This window comes from Balaenoptera physalus (assembly GCF_965194825.1).
Source record: "Balaenoptera physalus genome assembly, chromosome: 16".
NCBI classification, from domain to species: Eukaryota; Metazoa; Chordata; class Mammalia; order Artiodactyla; family Balaenopteridae; genus Balaenoptera; species Balaenoptera physalus.
The window spans coordinates 53255713-53269039 of NC_138898.1; the positions used below are offsets into that span (position 1 = coordinate 53255713).

A 13327-nucleotide genomic window follows, 5' to 3' on the forward strand; every position below is an offset into this window, starting at 1 on the left:
GGGGTCCTAAAGGACATTATCTTGTTATCAACTTACTTTTTGGAATGGCTTTCCTGTCTAGCTCTTTCTGCAACTTGACGGTCAAAGAGAGATGCATCAAGACCAAGCAGGTCCAGTTCATCAGTGGCATTTACGTGGCTACTTTCTGGCTCTCGGCTCTGCTGTGGGACCTCATCTCCTTCCTCATCCCCACTCTGCTGCTGCTGGTGAGCTGCATGGTGCTAGGGCCTTTCCCCTGCACATCACAGGGGGCTTGCCTTGGGGACCCTGTGAAGAACCAGAACCCTACCTGAAGTCCAGGCTGGCAGCTAAGCCCCTGACTGGCCACACAGGGTGTGAAAGCACCTTCATTGCTGACCCTCAGTAAAAGATGATTTCAGTCCCAGCATCATTAGGAGCAGAGGGGCCGGCTCTAGGGTCTCTAATTTGTGGCTTCCCCACAACTGCTGCCTCAAACTAGTAAATGACAGTGCCTTGGGGACAGTGCCCAGAAATAGCTCACCAGGGCACTGAGGGTTGCAAGTCTTTGGTGGTGACTGAGTTGTGCAGTTGAGGTTCCCTGGTCATTTGTGCAGAATGGATCACGTCCTCCTTTGTTGTGCCTCTGAGCCCCTGATCTCACTGCACTGATTTCCAGGGGCAGAGCCAGCTGTCTCTGCACCGCTGGATGAGTAAGGGAAGGGAGTTGCCAATGTAGTACTGCTAACACCTTATTTACTTTATTTTTAAAACTGAGGTTATCATATCCTTTCTCTAATGCTTAGGACTGACTCTTAGTGACTTTTCCAAATTCTACCCTGCTTTCCTAAGGTGGTGTTTTTGTACTCTGATGAAGAAGCTTTTACACACCCGGAAAACATCCCTGCTGTTGTCTTGATGCTAATGCTCTATGCCTGGGCGATCATCCCCTTCATCTACCTGACCAGCTTCTGCTTTGACAATGCGGGTAGCGCCTGTGTTAAGCTCATCATCACGCTCACCTATTTAGCATCGGCCCCCTTGTTCTCGTCTCAGTCACAAGTGAAAAAGGTGAGGACCGTTACGGCTACACATCACACAGCTTTAACTTTCCCTCCAGCAGCCACAGAAGTTGTACCCATGAAAACATGTGTCTGCCAGGGGCCTGTGTGAGGCTCTTCTCAGCAGGTGTCAATGGAAGAGCCCCAAACTGTCAACGTCCCAAACATGCATCTCCAGGAGGACAGAGATACACAGTGGTTATATTCATCAGCAGAGTATGCTCAGCAACAAAGAGGGAACAGACGCTCACCACGTGCAGCAGTGCAAACATCAAAACAGGGTGCTGCGTGGAAGAGGCACACTCTGAGCCAGAAAAGCGTTTGGCTCAGAGCTGGGGGGAGGGGGTCCACTACATGGAGACCTTAGGGAACTTTCTGGAGTGTTGGAAACATTCTGTATCTTGATCGAGGTGTTGGTTACATGGGCATAAATATTTGTCAAAATTCATCAAACTGTCCACTTATGATCATGCATTTCACTGAAATAAATTATTCCTCAGTTTAAAAGAAAGTAATAATAAGCCAGGGTTGGACGAAGGCTGCTTGGTGACGTGCAATTAGACTCAAAGAAACTGAGGGGTGAGCCATCTTCACACCACATCCTTTAAAACCGACGTCTTCATGTCTGTGCTGCCGTCTCTCTCTGGGTCAGGGTTGGATATCCATGATCATATTTTACCTCTGTAATGCTTTTTTTCATTTGTTTTTATGCTGACCACCTCCTTCAAATTGACTTTGGGGTTTTGTTCGTTTCTTTCTTTTAATTTAAAAATATGTTAACAGCTTCTTCTGCTTTCATCTTGGGAGTCATTCTGTCTCTTAAAGGATGTGTGTGTATTCCCTATTTTGAATTTATTTTACTAGTCTAACTCTCAGAGTTAGTGGTGCCTTTTCTAGTTCTCATACATACCACCTGTGGAATTTCAGAGACGGAATTATTTTCATCTGAGAGGATCATAAAAGTGACAGTGTTTTGACTTTATGATTGAAATAGAACAAAAAGCACACTGCAGGCAGAGGAAAGGGGATACACAAAGGCCTGTCCTGAGGGAAGCCAAATCCAGCAGTTCTCAGCTGTAAACTCCATCTGAGATTCACTGATCAGCACTTAAAGACATCCTGCATGATTCCGACACAAGTGGTACAGGGAATCACTCTGAGAAATGTTTGCTCTAATCTCCAGGGAGAATCTAAGGATTCCTCCCTTTCTCTTCTCCTCTGTCGCTCAACCCATCCAAGAGGGACAAGCACCTGAAAGTCCAAGGACACTGAGGGCCCTGATGGGAGCAGAGCTTTAAAGAAGATGACCAAGCTAGCGCCTGACTCTCTGGACATTCTCCCTGGATCCCTTGGCCTTGCTGGGATCTGTTTCTTCTTAGATTGCTTCATGCTATTTCTTCTCTTCCCTCCAATGCAGCAATAACAGGGACCAAGGCACTTCTTCTGCTTAGCAGGAGGCAACCGCTAAAACTAACTGGAAATCGGGTGAGTCAAAGAGGAGGGAGGCTGGGACAAGGCAAGAAGCTTCACCTCTGGTCTGGGGAAAAGGATGCCAGTGCCTTCACAGGCTCCATCCCTACTCCCTGAGAAAGAAAACTATACATTAGAGGCTGGCCCTTGGCCCTTGTACACATGCCCTAGAGGCCTCATTAAGATGCTGTCACCATGGCAGTAGACAGAGAGTTATGAAAGCTAGATCTGAGCTCTCTTTTTCCTGAGACTCCACTAAAACGATAGCAAAGGAAATAAAAATGTATGAATTCACAATGAAGAAACATCTAAAGTGCATTCAGAGGGGGAAATGGCTGAGCAAGTACCTAATTTAGCAACACAGAATCCTCGAGAGGCTTGGGACCGCAGAGAAAGGGAGTGAAACAGTCTGTTCCATCTCCATTGGCCCTACTACCACTCCCCACCCGGAACAGTCAGAGATCCCTCCTCTTGATGAATTGAACCTGCTTCCAAAAGAGACCTAAACATTATGGACTGGTCCCCTGCCTGGTTGCCTTAAAATGTAGCCTGGCCCCCTACCTCCATACACAAAGCTAGCAAATCACCTCCTGGTGCCTCATTTGTCTCTCTGAATAGACAGACAATCAAGGATCACTGATCATTTGAGGATGGCAGCCAAGAAAAGACTAAAACAAACCAACAAAAAGGAGACACAGGGGTAGGGACGTGCAGGAAACAAAACAAAGATTTTGGAAAAGATTGCATCTATTAAACAACAGAATTCCATAAAGAAGAAAAACTTTGAGAACAAGAAAGAGCTGATTGCCAAAATAAAAATTTAGCAGAAGTGTTGGAAAATAAAGTCAATTAACCTGCCAAAGTAGAGCAAAAAGATAAGAGAAATAGGAGAAGTTGAGAAAAAGGGCAGGTAACGTGAGAGTAAGTCCAGGAGATGCTATTATATTCAATTGATAAGCATTCCAGAAAGAGAAAACAGAGGAAATGAAGTTGAGGAAACTACCAGAGAAATGAAGCAAAAAATTTCCCAGAGTTGAAAAATCAAACTTCAAGATCGAAGGGATCCATCAAATATCCAACACTGAATGAAAAAAGACCCAGATGCTTCCTAGATGACAACGAGTTCTATACTGAATTCACTTGTCAGTCAGGTGTATGGACAGAACAAAGACAATTTCAAATGGGCCAACAGAAATTGAAGCCACCACGTCACTTTCTTGGAAAGTTAAGGATATAGGCCAGCAAAGTGAAGGAGTAAAGTAAAGGAGAAAGAAGACACGAGATCCAGAAAAGGATGGATCCCACCCAGGAATGTGGCAGAGAAAAGTCCTTCAGTTGGAGGGCTAGATATGGATGGTTTGTGACCTCTCCTCAGTCTTCAACAAGCTTTGGAGTAGGATCCACAGAGAAGGAAGGACGGAAAACAAGCAGAAGTTGTAAATATCTGTTCCTTTGATTACACGTATTGTTGGTGAACTGATTCTGGTTAGGGTGAGCTTGGGGCGTGGGGTTGTCCCCTCTCAGATTTCAACCACTCCTCTCTTAGGGGCCTGAAGATTTTCACTGAACAGGGGAAGGTCTGGGAGGAGACCGTGGCTGACTGTTCATTCCCAGTCTGGGCTCATGAGCCTTGCTTAGTGGTTAAGTCTTTCTCTCTACCCCACACAGGAGCTGCACTGCTGATGTTCTGGTAGTTTTCCCGTCTCCCCTCTACCTGAGTCTCCAGGTTAGATTTCCAAATTTAGAATTCTAAAGAGAGAAAATGAGGAGGACATGACCCACTGTGTCTCCTTCCCAGAGCCATGTCTGCCACCTTTGCAGCTGTACTGCTGAGGCATGGTCTCCTTGGATGCAGCTGTCTGGTCACCAGAGCCATGACTCTGGGGCCTCGGCGACAGTGTGGAGCCACGACTTCCGAGTTGTGCCCCAAACTGCGCCTCTAGCCCCATGGGTGGACCCTGGCTCTGATGCTCAGTTTCTGAGTCCTGGCCCCGAAAATGTTGGTCTGGAGACCTCATATCCAAGTTCACCTCACCATACATCACAGTGGCCTCCACTGACAGGAATTTCACAGATTGACACCCAAAAGCTGTACTACTCTAAATCCAAGCCCTGAGAGTAGAGTTCATTTTTTATATGAAGAGTTTATTCAGCCTCTCTTCAGGGAATCTGTAAGTCACACGTCCACAGGCTCTCTCCCTTGGACTACCCACTGGTTTAGAGCTGGTGGTGTGACTAGTCATGAAGTCTGAAATTAGAGCTCTAATCCCACCCAGTTATTTCCCCTTTTTGTTGGTGAGGATATTTTGTGGTTTGTGAAGGATGGCGGCTAGTAGCACGTGTAGTTATCAGGGATAAGCACGAAGTGGCCTGTTGGGTGGGTGAGGGCTTGATTACGTTTGTGGACTGTAAGCATGGCCCCACTGCTGGCCCATGACCCACGCAGCACATTATGAGTTAATCCTCTTACAAATTAATTAGCTTATGAGTAGCATATTTATTTTGCAGAGCAGTTGTGTTTATTTGTTGTAAATAAACATTTAAAATATTTTAAATATACCACAGTTTATTTATAACCCCGTTTGGCATTTCTTCACTTTTCAATATAACATGAACCTAAAAAATTGGCTTCTCAAACCTCTAAGAGGCCCCAGTTTCTGTATATTTATTTTATAACCAGCCAGTTTACTGACCTCTCTTTTATTTCTTTTTTTTTAAATGAAGTATAGTTGATCTACAATATTGTGTTAATTTCTGCTGTACAGCAATGTGATTCAGTTATACACATATATACATTCTTTTCCATTATGCTTTATCATAGGATATTGAATATAGATTTCCCTGTGCTATACAGTAGGACCTTGTTGTTTATCCATCCTATGCGTAATAGCTTACATCTGCTAATCCCAGCCTCCCATTCCACTCCATCCTTCCCCCAACCCCCTCCCCCTTGGCAACCACAAGTCTGTTCTCTATGTCTGCGAGTCTGTTCTGTTCTCTCTTTTCTTTCTTTCTTTTTTTTTTGGCTGCAAGACTTTTGGGGTCTTAGTTCCCCGACCAGGGATCAAACCCGTGTCCCCTGCATTGGAAGCGTGGAGTCCTAACCACTGGACCACCAGGAAGTTCCCTCTCTTTTATTTCTAATAGCACTTTGATTGATTCTTGTGGCTTTTCTAGGTACATGATAATGTACAGCATTTGCAAATAATGATGGTTTTGGCTCTACAAACTGTACAGGCAGGAACTGTGTTCTTATCTACCTGTAAGATGACACTCAAATAACTCCAAAGCTGGCCCACCAGACCCTCCTGTCTGGCCCTAACTCATTTGTAAACCTCCAGCCTTCAAATCCACTGCTTCCACAGGTGCATCCCATACTGCAGCCACGCTCTTGCTGGTTTTCTCAAATACACCAAGCTCTTTCTGATTTGTCTGCATAAACAATAGGAATAGAAGTAAAATGACAGGTTCAGGAAGCACTGCAAAAGAAAAGTACTTATGGCTTGGAGGTTGAATGACTACAGGGGAAGAGGGAACACTGGGAGTCAGGGAGAACCTGATTCCGGTCTTGGGCCTGGCAGTGTGACGTGCAGAGATAGATATAGCAACAGATAGAGATAACAGATCCTTTATACAGGATAAAAGGCACAGTGGGTTCAGAGAGTTGCTAGGGGATGTTCCCTTTTCTTCCTGAAAGAAGAGTTAATATTTTCTATCCCCCTCACAGATCTAGGCTACACAAAAGTCTCAGAGTCTTTGGATCACACATTCCTACTGCTTCCAGGCCACTGCCTGGGGATGGCTTTCTCCAACTTACATTACAGCTTTGAACTACAGAAGTTTTGCAATGCCAAGAGCCTGAACCAGACTGAGTGCAATCAAGTTTGTGAGTATTGCAAGCAGAATTTGTTAATTACATTTTTTATTGAGATATAATTCATAGAAAATTCGCCCTTTTAAAGTATACAATTCATTGGTTTTTAGTATATTCACAAGGTTGTACAACCATCACCACCATCTAATTCCAGAACATTTTCGTCACCTGAAAAAAAGAAATACCCCATCCATTAACAGTCACTCCCCATTCCCTTTTCCCCCAAGCGTCTGACAACCAATAATCTACTTTCTGTCTCTATGGATTTGCCTGTTCTGGACATTTCATGTATATGGAATCATACACTATGTGACCTTCTGTATCTGGCTTCTTTCACTTCTAACAATGTTTTTGAGGTTCATCCAGGCTGTGGTGTGCGTCGGTACTTTGTTCTTTTTATGGCTGAATAATATTCCATTGCATAGATAGACTACAATTTGTTTATCCATTCATCAGTTGATGGACATTTGGGTTGTCTCTACATTTTGGCTATTATGAATAATGCTGCTGTGAACATTCACGTACAAGTTTTTGTTCGAACATGTTTTCAGTTATCTTGAGTATATGCCTAGGAGTGGGTTTGCTGGGTCTTTTTTTTTTTTTTTTTTAAAGGAACTCCTTTATTTATTTATTTAGTTATTTATTTTTGGCTGTGTTGGGTCTTCGTTTCTGTGTGAGGGCTTTCTCCAGTTGCGGCGAGCAGGGGCCACTCTTCATCACAGTGCGTGGGCCTCTCACTATCGCGGCCTCTCGTGTTGCGGAGCACAGGCTCCAGACACGCTGGCTCAGTAGTTGTGGCTCATGGGCCTAGTTGCTCCGTGGCATGTGGGATCTTCCCAGACCAGGGCTTGAACCTGTGTCCCCTGCATTGGGGGGCAGATTCTCAACCACTGCGCCACCAGGGAAGCCCCGGTTTGCTGGGTCTTATGGTGACTTTATTTAGCTTTTTCAGGAACCACCAAACTATTTTCACAGTGGCTGCACCATTTTACATTTCACTAGCAATGTATGAGGGCTCCAATTTATCCACATCCTTTCAACACCTTTTAAAATTAATTATTTTCTTAAATTGTGGAAAAATATATACGAAGTTTACCATTTTAACCATTTTTACATGTACAGTTCGGTGGCATTAAGTACATTCACATTGTTGTGCAACCATCATAACCATTATCTCCAGAACTTTTTTCAACTTGCAAAACTGAAACTCTGAATCCATGAAACACTAACTACCCGTCTCCCTCCCCCCAGCCCCTGGCAGCTATCATTCCACTTTCCGTCTCTATGAGTTTGACTACTCTAGGTACCTCATATGAAACATTTTAATTCCTTTCTCGTTTCCTTTTGAGTATATTCTACAGCTATTTTCTTTGTGGTTACCATGGGAATTGCATTTAACATCCTAAAGTTACAACATTCTAATTTGAATTTATATCAGTTTAACTTCAAAAACATATAAAAACTACTCCTATACAGCCCTGTCCCCACTCTCTTTTAATTACTGATGTCACAGTACCTCTTTATGTATTATGTGTCCAGAAGCATAGACTAATAATTGTTTTTTATGCATTAGTTTCTTAAGTCATATAGAAAACAAAAAGTGGAGTTACGTACCAAAGTTACAACAATACTAGTTGCTACAATTGTCCATGTATTTACCTTTGCCAGAGATCTGTATTATTTTGATCTATATGTCCTGATATGGCCAATGTCTGTTACATATTAGTAAATGAAACAAAGGAATTGGAGAAGATAATGCATAGTATCATTCTACCTGTATTTTAAAAGATTATATCCAGAAAATATGGAAGGATTATATACAAAACTGTAACAATAGTTGTGGGGAAAGGAGAAGTACCTTGACTTTCTACCTCATACATGTTTCTTCTTTCCAATGAGTGTGTATTTACTGTATAATTTTAAAATACATGTATTTTGGGACTTCCGTGGTGGTCCAGTGGGTAAAACTCCACGCTCCCGATGCAGGGGGCCCAGGTTTGATCCCTGGTCAGGGAACTAGATCCCACATGCTGCAACTAAGGGTCCGCATACCACAACTAAAGATCCCACATGCCACAGCGAAGATCCCATGTGCCGCAGCTAAGACCTGGCGCAGCCTAAATAAATATTTTAATAAAAATAAACTAGAACAAATCATCTTAAAATTTGTATGGGGACACAAAGACCCCGAATAGCCAAAGCAGTCTTGAGGGAAAAAACCGGAGCTGGAGGAATCAGATTCCCTGACTTCAGACTATACTACAAAGCTACAGTAATCAAGACAATATGGTACTGGCACAAAAACAGAAACATAGATCAATGGAACAAGATAGAAAGCCCAGAGATAAACCCACGCACCTATGGTCAACTAATCTATGACAAAGGAGGCAAAGATATACAATGGAGAAAAGACAGTCTCTTCAATAAGTGGTGCTGGGAAAACCGGACAGCTACATGTAAAAGAATGAAATTAGAATACTCCCTAACACCTTACACAAAAATAAACTCAAAATGGATTCGAGACCTAAATGTAAGACCGGACACTATAAAACTCTTAGAGGAAAACATAGGAAGAACACTCTTTGACATAAATCACAGCAAGATCTTTTTTGATCCACCTCCTAGAGTAATGGAAATAAAAACAAAAATAAACAAATGGGACCTAATGAAACTTCAAAGCTTTTGCACAGCAAAGAAAACCATAAACAAGACGAAAAGACAACCCTCAGAATGGGAGAAAATAATTGCAAACGAATCAATGGACAAAGGATTAATCTCCAAAACATATAAACAGCTCATTCAGCTCAATTTTAAAGAAACAAACAACCCAATCCAAAAATGGGCAGAAGACCTAAACAGACATTTCTCCAAAGAAGACATACAGATGGCCAAGAAGCACATGAAAAGATGCTCAACATCACTAATTATTAGAGAAATGCAAATCAAAACTACAATGAGGTATCACCTCACACCAGTTAGAATGGGCATCATCAGAAAATCTACAAACAACAAATGCTGGAGAGGGTGTGGAGAAAAGGGAACCCTCTTGCACTGTTGGTGGGAATGTAAATTGATACATCCACTATGGAGAACAATATGGAGGTTCCTTAAAAAACTAAAAATAGAATTCCCATATGATCCAGCAATCCCACTACTGGGCATATACCCAGAGAAAACCGTAATTCAAAAAGACACATGCACCCCAATGTTCACTGCAGCAGTATTTACAATAGCCAGGTCATGGAAGCAACCTAAATGCCCATCGACAGATGAATGGATAAAGAAGTTGTGGTACATATATACAATGGAATATTACTCAGCCATAAAAAGGAACGAAACTGAGTCATTTATTGAGATGTGGATGGATCTAGAGACTGTCATACAGAGTGAAGTAAGTCAGAAAGAGAAAAACAAATATCATATATTAACGCATGTATGTGGAACCTAGAAAAGTGGTACAGATGAACCAGTTTGCAGGGCAGAAGTTGAGACACAGATGTAGAGAACAAACGTATGGACACCAAGGGGGGAAAACTGTGGTGGGGTGGGGATGGTGGTGTGCTGAATTGGGCGATTGGGATTGACATGTATACACTGATGTGTATAAAAATGATGACTGGTTAAAAAACAAAGAAAAAAGAAAAATACATGTATTTAAAAGAAAATTTGAAGGCAAATCAGATTAAAATTGGAGAATAGAGGCTGCTGAGTATTTTTACATGAGTGGTCAGTTGAAGTTACAGGGTGATTAATGATTGATAAAAGAACCAAGCATATAAATATTTTGCATTTCAAATAACTGTCATATGGACAGGGAGCAGTGTTTTACTTCACTGCATTATTTTTGCAAGACATTGGTTCTAGCAAGGAAAACAGAATATTATGTTTCCCATCTGCTGGGATGTGGTAACAACATTGATGACAATAATGCTTCTTTTAAATGATATTTGTTATAATAGGAATTGACCTACTATATGTAATTTGATAATATCTGTTTATCCCATTTTAGCAGAGGGATATGTGGTCCAAAAGAACATCTATGCCTGGGAGTCTCTAGGGATGGGGAAGTATCTGATAGCCCTTGCCATCTCAGGACCTGTGTACCTCATCCTGCTTTCCCTCATTGAAACCAATGTCTTGTGGGAACTGAAAGCCAAGTTTTCTGGCTTCAACAGGAAGCAAAAATTGGTGAGTGGGTCCAAGTGTAAGTCTCCAATTACAGGTCAAGGGGCTGGCTCCATAGCTTCCTTCCTACAATCTGCAGTGGCCCTGATTCTCAGCATCCGAGGTCTTGGAGACCATATAATCCACCCTTAGGGTAGAGAGGTAACGGCCATCCCTGGGATCCCCTGTTGAGGGAAGAGCATTGGCTTGGCCCCTGTAACCCTGGCCAGCCGAGTAGAAACAAGACCCTGGATTTCCTAAAACTAGTCAGCTTGGAACACCTCTTCCCCTCAGTCATTCAGGAGCCACATAGGAGAAAGGGCTGTTGTGTCACCTCTTGCCCTGAATATCTTCCAAAGGCAAAGCCCCTTCCCCTACCCCCCAGGACAAAGGAAATTCTGTAGAAAATGGGATTTGTTATATCTTGACATCTCCAGGCTTCAGGTCTTTTTATTTTCCTTAAAAGCCAATGCCGGGCTTCCCTGGTGGTGCAGTGGTTGAGAATCTGCCTGCCAATGCAGGGGACATGGGTTCGAGCCCTGGCCTGGGAGGATCCCACATGCCGCAGAGCAACTGGGCCCGTGAGCCACAGTTACTGAGCCTGCGCGTCTGGAGCCTGTGCTCCGCAACAAGAGAGGCCGCGATAGCCAGAGGCCCGCACACCGCGATGAGGAGTGGCCCCCGCTTGCCGCAACTACAGAAAGCCCTTGCACAGAAACACAGACCCAACACAGCCATAAATAAATAAATAAATAAATAAATAAATAAATAAATAAACCCAAAGTTTAAAAAAAACAAAAAAACACTATGCTTTTAAAAAAGCAAACCTACTCTCAAAGATAAACTCAAATCTCCACCAAAAAAAAAAATAAAAAAGAAAAAACCAATGCCCCGTAAAGTTTCCTTGTCCACCATATCACGGTCATGTCAGCGTGCATTCAGTCTTGCCTGTGGCTGACCCTGAGAACGGGTGTGCGTGCAGGAACTGAGCACGGCCGGGGCGACTTCAAGGCCTTCCCAGGGAGGACCAAGTCCCTGTGGGCCCCTTGACCTCTACCTACTACCCTCGCAAAAGCACTTACACCTGCCATCCTTGTCTCGGGAAAGCAGGTAGTTTTGCACAGTGCGGAGTCCACGCCTGGAGACCAAGATGTGGAAGAAGAAGAGAAAATGATCGAGAGCTTTTTGGAAAATTTTTATAAGAAAAATCCACTGGTTCTTAAAGGAGTGTCTAAGGTAAAGTCCGACATGGCTTAGAAAGCAAAGACCATTACTCTTGGGGGCCCTTTGCATAAGAAAGCAGCCACCATGGCTCCAGGACCTGCCTGCTGGCTTGGAGTACAGTAGTACCCCTTTACCAGCAGGTTTGCTTTCTGAGGTTTCAGCTACCTGCAGTCAATTGTGGTCCAAAAATATTAAATGGAAAATTCCAGAAATATCAAAGTTTTAAATTATGCGCTGTTCTGAGTAGTGGGACTGACTCTGGAGCCGTCCCACTCCCTCCCTTTGTCCAGCTTATCCACCGTTTAATCACTTAGTTGCCAGTTCAGTTATCCGATCAACTGTTGCACTATCACAGTGCTTGTGTTCAAGTAATTGTTATTTCATTTAATAATGATCCCAAAGCGCAAGAGTAGTGATGCTGGCAATTCGGATATTCTCTTACTGTGCTTAATTTTTTTTTTGGTTTTGTTTGTTTTTTTAAAAATTTATTTTATTTTTTTATTTTTGGCTGCATTGGTTCTTCGTTGCTGTGCACAGGCTTCCTCTAGTTGCAGGGGGCGAGGGATACTCTCCGTTGCAGTGCGCGGGCTTCTCATTGTGAGGGTTTCTCTTTGTTGCGGAGTACAGTCTCTAGGCACACAGGCTTCAGTAGTTGTGGCACTCGGGCTCAGTAGTTGTGGCTCACGGGCTCTAGAGCACAGGCTCAGTAGTTGTGGCGCTCGGGCTTAGTTGCTCTGTGGCATGTGGGATCTTCCCAGACCAGGGCTCAAACCCGTGTCCCCTGCATTGGCAGGCGGATTCTTAACCACTGCGCCACCAAGGAAGTCCCTGTGCTTAATTTATAAGTTAAACTTTGTCATAGGTATGTATGTATAGGAAAAAATATAGTATATATAGGGTTCTGTGCTATCCACCGTTTCACGCACCCACTGTGGGTCTTGGACCATATCCCCTGTGGATAAGGGGGGACTACTGTACTGGCAAAGGATTCAGGTGAGTTTTGGTGGAGAAAGACTCAGAGAGAGGTTTCCTCTGTGAACAGATCACATTTGAGTTCGTTTGTGTGCCCAGAGACTGAAGTTATCACCTCAGCCTTCCATTGTCTCTTCTGGGGTCCCCTGGAAGACAGGAAGGCCTGAGATGGGAGGGGCACCAGAACCATGAACCCCAAGAAGTCTTGAAGGTTGGACATGGTTGAGTCTCTCCTCAATCTAGAAAACAGCTTGTGGAGGAGCCAAGGTGGGGGAATAGGTTCTGAAAGCTCAGACCAAGCCTGTTAGTCTTCCTGAGAGCCCCAGCAGGAATTGTGTTGAGACATCCTTCAAATATCCAGGAGATATATATATATATATATATATATATATATACACACACACACGCACACATATGGAGAGAGAGGGAGAGAGACAGAGACACAGACAGAGAAAGAGAGAGTTGTTTCCCTATAGTTCCTGGTGGTTAAAAAAAACAAACAAACAAAAAAACCAGCCCCAAAACCAATTGAGGCAACGTCAAAGGGGTTTTCTTTGCTTCAAGGACAGAGGGAAGAGGCTTATCTTAGAGAACTAGGGTCTCA

General features: G+C 43.4%; 1 protein-coding gene across 1 annotated transcript in view; it reads left to right on the forward strand.

The window, feature by feature from the left end:
- Window positions 1-13327, forward strand: part of LOC309644884 (ATP-binding cassette sub-family A member 17-like) — an 83443-nt gene that overhangs the window by 54708 nt on the left and 15408 nt on the right. Inside the window, 6 exon segments of the mRNA XM_082429152.1 lie at window positions 2-206; window positions 811-982; window positions 985-1029; window positions 6217-6375; window positions 10373-10551; window positions 11635-11763. Coding sequence (XP_082285278.1) covers window positions 2-206; window positions 811-982; window positions 985-1029; window positions 6217-6375; window positions 10373-10551; window positions 11635-11763 — 889 coding nt within the window.